At 37.9% G+C, this 6,343-nt stretch overlaps 1 protein-coding gene across 1 annotated transcript; it reads right to left on the bottom strand.

Annotated features, from left to right (window-relative positions):
* Window positions 1-4,564: 4,564 nt before the first annotated feature.
* Window positions 4,565-6,051, bottom strand: LOC130725522 (protein FAR1-RELATED SEQUENCE 5-like). The gene is made up of 2 exons (XM_057576741.1): window positions 5,944-6,051; window positions 4,565-5,878 (listed from the first exon to the last, which is right to left on the bottom strand). Exons 1-2 carry the CDS (start codon window positions 6,049-6,051, stop codon window positions 4,565-4,567), a joined length of 1,422 nt encoding a protein of 473 aa, XP_057432724.1.
* Between the last annotated feature and the right edge of the window lie 292 nt (window positions 6,052-6,343).

Raw genomic sequence — 6,343 nt, 5'->3', positions numbered from 1 at the left:
AAAGTTTCGCGAATCTGATTTTTCCGGCATCATTCTCCATGAATTCTAAGATAGGTTTTGGCAAAGGAATTCCTAAGCTAAGAAGATGTCTCCTTGTATTTTTGGCAACTAATGCAAAGTCGGTGCAAAGTCGGTGTAAAACTATTTTACCCGATAAGTTGCTTTTTGCCTCGAATGTCGGAATAGAAAACTTCCTTCTGAAGAAAGATTGAAATCATCAAGAGAAATGGGTGTACGCGTGTAGAATCTTCATTTGATGTTCCGAATAGAAAAATTCTTCATAGTCGGGTGATTCTAGGGTTTTGAAATACCAGGGTTTCGGTTTCGGCAAACTTCCGATGATTGGAATCGGACGTTCGTAGATCCTAGAGTTTCGCCTCGAAATGATGGTGATATATGGAAAAAGAGAAGTTCTAACATTTCTCTGAAGATTTTTGGAATTAACTGCCAGCGTGCCTAAAAGTGAAAATTAGCTATATACTAGGGTTTCTGACCTAGGTTTAAGCGTAAAACGTTCGTGCTATAACTTTTATCGATCATAATGCAATCCTTGAACTTTTCCTGAACTTTCTCCTTCATAAATATATTTCATTTAATAAACTTTCGTTCAGGTTTCCCTTCACATTACATCAACCCTAATCGTGAATAAGAAGTTTATTCACTTAGCATAAGCTTAAAAACTTGGGTCTTACAGCATCAGAAGGTGCAATCAACTTAGTCATTATTTCTTCAACCTCAGTGGGTATTGTATTACATGAAGGTACAATGGGGCTTTGAAAAACAGTTGACGAAGAGGGTTCAAATTGGGATGGCAAAGTGTTCTGAATAGCGAGACCATTGGACTTCATCACTGTTTGGGTCAACCACCCAATACTCATCATGACAGCTTTCATGTTTGCCTCCATCAAATTGAACTTAGTTTCATCCACAACTTCCTGGTACAATGATTAAAAAAAATTAATAAAGAATCATGAAAAAACATTGAGGGATTCCAGTTCTGAAAAATTGAAAATTTGAATACATTTATGGGTCAGAAATTGCAACCTTTTTTTTCTTATCCTTTTGCTTTTGCTTATCTTCTGCGAGTTTCATGTGCACTTCTTCCAGAGAAATCTTATCACTACATGTAGCATGTCAGATAAGTCAGCAAAGGAACATCAAAATACAACAATTGGTGTAAAGCAGAAATTTTAACCCTAAACATGAACACAAATTTTAAACCCCAAATCAATATATGGGAATCAAAAACATCACAGAAGTGTTACCTGGAAGACAGAAGTATCAAAGATGGGTTCGCCATGTCCGGGGAATTGACAGAGTTGCAGTCGATTTCCCGGTGACGTCTCTTCCGCTGACTTCGTCGCAATCCGGGGGCTGCCTTTGCACGCATGGTGGCTTCCAATCTATTGATGGTGTGAAACTAGTGTTTATCTTCGTCCTTGTTGAAACAATCATAAATGGAGGCCATATATATGAGGAGAAATTGATAGTGGAATTGAGAAGATCAACTGACGCCATTATTATCATCTGCCCAACAAGTCCCAATGATAGAGCTACTCTGAAACGCCCCTCTCCCCCCACCCTCTTCAGCTTCCAATTTCATTGCCTGAAAGTCGTTTATCTCTATTTATATAGCGTTTTTTTTTCTTATCCAGCGTAAAATATTTGCTTATTATACAACTTAAAATATTTTCATTATAGCTGCATCACCCACAAATTTTTTCTCTATTTAACCGCTGCATCACCCACAAATTTTTTCATTATTTTTCCTCAAAGTGACACATCGACGGATTCCTAAACCCTAACACATCGACGGATTCCTCAACATGACCCATTAGGGGATTATTGGTGATCTACGAATTCCTAAACCCTAACACATCGACGGATTCTACAACTTTCATTGGTGATCTTAGTGGCTAAACCCTAACACTTGACGGATTCCTTAACGTGACTCATTGGGGTCACATTCATGATCTTAGTTGCTAAACCCTAACACATCGACGGATTCCTTAACAGGGTCCCTTGAATGATCACGGTGTCCTTCACGAGGCTCAAAGGGATCATTGGTGATCTTAGTGGCAAAACCCTAACACATCGACGGATTCCTCAACGTGACCCATTAGGGTCACATTCATGATCTTAGTGGCTAAACCCTAACACATCGACGGATTCCTCACATCTTAGTTGTTGTGATTGTTTTTGTGAGGCGCGTAATATGTCTTTGGAAATCTAACTTGAAGACCTACAACTTTCATTTTCGAGAAGCAGCCTTTAACTTGGCCCGAAGCTAACTTGAAAAACTACAACTTAATTCTACAACTTTCATTGGTGATCTTAGTGGCTAAACCCTAACACATCGACGGATTCCTCACATCTTAGTTGTTGTGATTGTTTTTGTGAGGCGCGTAATATGTCTTTGGAAAGCTAACTTGAAGACCTACAACTTTCATTTTCGAGAATCAGCCTTTAACTTGGTCCGAAGCTAACTTGAAGAACTACAACTTAATTCTACAACTTTCATTGGTGATCTTAGTGGCTAAACCCTAACACATCGACAGATTCCTCAACGTGACCCATTAGGGTCACATTCATGATCTTAGTGATTATACCCTAACACATTGTTTGATATCTCTGGTTCGATTCTCACTGAGCATATTTTTGTCAATTTATACTATTTAAAAATCTTGCTTTCGATATGCACATTAATATTTGTTTAATATTAATAGTTTCAATATCATTTTCAAACTACTACTATAGCTCAAATGGTAAGAAAGAAAGAATTAATGGTATATGGTGGTCCTGAGTTCAAATCCAACCCATCAAAGTTTTTTTAACTTTTAGTTATGTTTTTTTCTTTCAAATTTTCAATAACAATGTGACATTATTGGTTAATTTTAGTGCTATACCTATAATTATTATTATATCAATAAAATAACAAAAATAATTCCAACGATAGCAACATAAAGCTGCTTTGGTTCAGTGGTTAGTCTAATTTAATAGTTGTTGGTGGTCTTGTCTTTGAATCCACCACATCAAACCTTGGCCTGATTTTCAATTTTTTTTCTAGATAAAAAAAAATTATTAGAAAAAAATAACAATGACATCATCCATTATGTAGCAACATGATTCAAATCGTTCAAAAAAAAATGCAACATGATTCAAGGAAAATGATTGTCTAATACCACCATAAGTCAAAATCATCCAAGACATAAACAAAGCCCCATTTAAACATGACATAATGCAAAATATGGTAAACATAAGTCATTGCAATATCAGTAATTTGGACAAAACTAATCCCTCTTTGCCATCTTTGCTCTCCTCTCAACCTCATGAATAGTGGACAAAAATTGCTGACTTCCACTGGAAGAAGGGAAAGAAGAATATGGCGGGAACGAATGGAAAATCTGGCTAGGTGGGGGAAAATATTCATTCCGTCCCCAAAATTCAGCGTAGGACCTGCAGCATCAATTTGTGGACCAGCTGACAGTGATAAAACATCGCGTTCATTACCTTGAACACTACCAAAATTGCCATTATCTCCAACCTAAAGTTTGTACCCAAATATAAGTTATTATTCATTTAATTACAGAAATGTAATATAAATCAAGGCAACAATAAACAGTGTGTTTACGCTTGCCTTTCTTTTGGCTGTGCCTATTTGCCTTGAAGTAGAACCTCCATTATCTCCTCCTGCTAATGACACCACAGTCTGCAATTGCAAATAAAATAATCAAAACATCATGTTTCAATAATAACAAAATGACAAATACAAGAAACAACATTGCCTTACATTTTCAGTAATGCTATCATCATCCAGCTCAACAGATGAATCTCCTTCATCTACTTCATCATCTCCGACTCCCTCAAATAATGTAGGACATGTCCGGATTGTGTGGCCACTCTTTCTGCAATTAGAACAGAGTCTTTTCTTCTTCTTAGTCTTCAACTTATTTCGTGCACCTCGGGTTCTCACGACAGCTGGGTCACGAATCACAAATAAATTACCTTCAGTAGATTTCGGATGACGACGTTTCTGAACTTTCGAGACCAGTTTGTATATATCCTCAATTACGGCTGAAAATTCTGTAGCATCATCAGCGGCATATTCACTAAGAAAATTGCATGCAGCAGAAATGGCACCTCTACGCAACAATTTCACTTTTTCAGAATCAAGCTCAATGGAGGGTATTGTGTGTATGTAATCCACCTTCGCAGTCTTCAACCACCGGTTGGAAACAAGAGATGCAGGAAATGTGGCGAAGTCCTCAATCCTCATAGCACATATGATGTGAGAACAAGGAATGCCCTTAAAATCAGATAGTCCACAATCATACTCAAATGTGGTCTGATTCTTATTATAAACAACCAAGAATTGAGAACTGGATCTGCCACATACACTCAGTTTTATCATTACTGTGTTGCACACCTCTGACCGTTCAACAAGGTTAAGGCTCAAAGCTTGTTCCATGACATGTCTAACTTCCCTAAACATATTTCTGGTCAACAGTTTAGCAGCTCCTTGTTCAATACCACTCAAAGCAGTGGTTAACACAGGCTCCCCATATCATGACCTAAAGTCAGAGGCTAACTCATTGTGCCTATACTCTTCCACAGCTCTCTCAAAATTATAAATGAAATCCAGCATACTATTTTTGCACGTCACATACTTCTTAATGAAAGAGTTGATACCTTCGCATAGCGAGGTAGTCCTAATTCCAGCAAAAAATCTCTCTCTCTTAAATGCAGTTGCCCACATCTCCTTTATTTCATACATTTGTTTAATCCATTTGTCCTCACGAAGATCATACTTTTCAATCATACTCTCCCACTTTGATTCAAACCGCTGAGGACTGAAATTACCAAAGATCAAATAGTCAAAGTCATCTAAGAATTTAGGCAAATGAATTTTCTTAACTGTATTTTGCTGAATGTGCCATCCACAAAGCCTGTGGGTTGAATTTGGAAACACAACCTTAATTGCCTCACGCATAGCTTTATCTCCATCTGTCACGATAGCTTTAGGATGCTTCCCAAACATAGCTTCATCCAATCTTTGTAAAACCCACTTGTAAGTATCCACAGTCTCGTCAGAAACCAATGCACATGCAAAAATAGTAGTCTCCTTGTGATGATTGTAACCAGAAAATATAACAACAGGCTTGTTGTACTTGTTCTTTTTGTAAGTGCTGTCAAACACGATTACATCTCCAAAAGCTTGGTAGTCAAGACGACTGGTTCCATCACACCAGAACAAATTTTCAAGATTATCATTACTTGTTCTCGTGAACCTGAAATAAAACATCGGATCCTTCTCCCCTTTCCGCGTAAAATAGTTTAATGAACCAGCAGCATCACCAGCACCTAAACTTATCCTTTTATTCTTATCGACATGGTTGTATAAGTCCTTTTTCAAAAAACCAACTGAATCATGACCTCCTTTTTGTCCCATCATGAGACCCATTATGTTGCAACTCCTCACGCCATAGAGCTTTAGTGTGTCAACTTGAGCCTTATCACCATTAGTCAATCCCCTGAATGCCGGAATTAAATGAACTTGCTTAGCCAGTGTCAACTCATGATTGTGCTCAGGTTCAAAGTAAACAACCTTCCACTTGCTGGAGTTTGCCTCGAAACGTACACGAAATTTAGCTTGGCATGATACTCTGGTAATTGGCTTAGCCTCTTTCACTCGACTAACCTTTTTCAAATGCTTCTCATGTCTCTCACCTTCCCTTTTACAAACAAGCTGGCGACTAACAACATTACCTTTTCGATCGCGCCGAACATCATCCTTCCTAACCCCAAAACCTTTAAACTGGGCATAGTGCTGGTAAAACTCAACGGCATCCTGCTCAGACAAAAACTCCGATCCAGCTCCCTAATTTCATCCATAGTCAACTCAGGAATTAGCTTGCACTGTTGTTGGGAAGAATCATTATTGACCACATCATCTCCATCAGAATTATCTGAGATATCATTCAGATCCTCAGACTCATTCATGCCTCCAAAATTAGACAAGTCCACATGAGCCTCTTCATTAATTTCAGCCATTTTGGAACAACCTAAAATGAAACAGAGACATTAATCCCAGCTCTCAGTTCTTGGTTGTAATAAGTGTAACACCCCGATTTCGGTGGCGTCACTTTAGTAACCAAAGAAATAACTTAAGCGGAAAAAACGTGAATTATTTTTTTTCGATAATGTAAGTAAAGACAGAAAGAGATGAAACTCTAAAACGAAGATAACAGAACTAATATACAATATGATTACAGCCCCCACTGTAAGTTGTAAACCACGTCACGAGTAAACCTCCAGTGACGGAAAGTAAAAGAGAGTAACGCCC

This window comes from Lotus japonicus, chromosome 6 (assembly GCF_012489685.1).
Source record: "Lotus japonicus ecotype B-129 chromosome 6, LjGifu_v1.2".
NCBI lineage: Eukaryota > Viridiplantae > Streptophyta > Magnoliopsida > Fabales > Fabaceae > Lotus > Lotus japonicus.
The sequence above is the reverse complement of the archived record's forward strand: the minus strand, read 5'-3'. Positions and strand labels throughout refer to the sequence as shown.

What these genes read in the sequence shown, in the direction of transcription:
- LOC130725522 (XM_057576741.1), bottom strand. Translation starts at nt 6,051, where the DNA reads ATGGCTGAAATTAATGAAGAGGCTCATGTGGACTTGTCTAATTTTGGA. An exon ending in ATTCTGATGGAGATGATGTG is followed by an intron (nt 5,879 to 5,943) that starts GTCAATAATGAT and finishes GGATGAAATTAG; the next exon opens with GGAGCTGGATCGGAGTTTTT.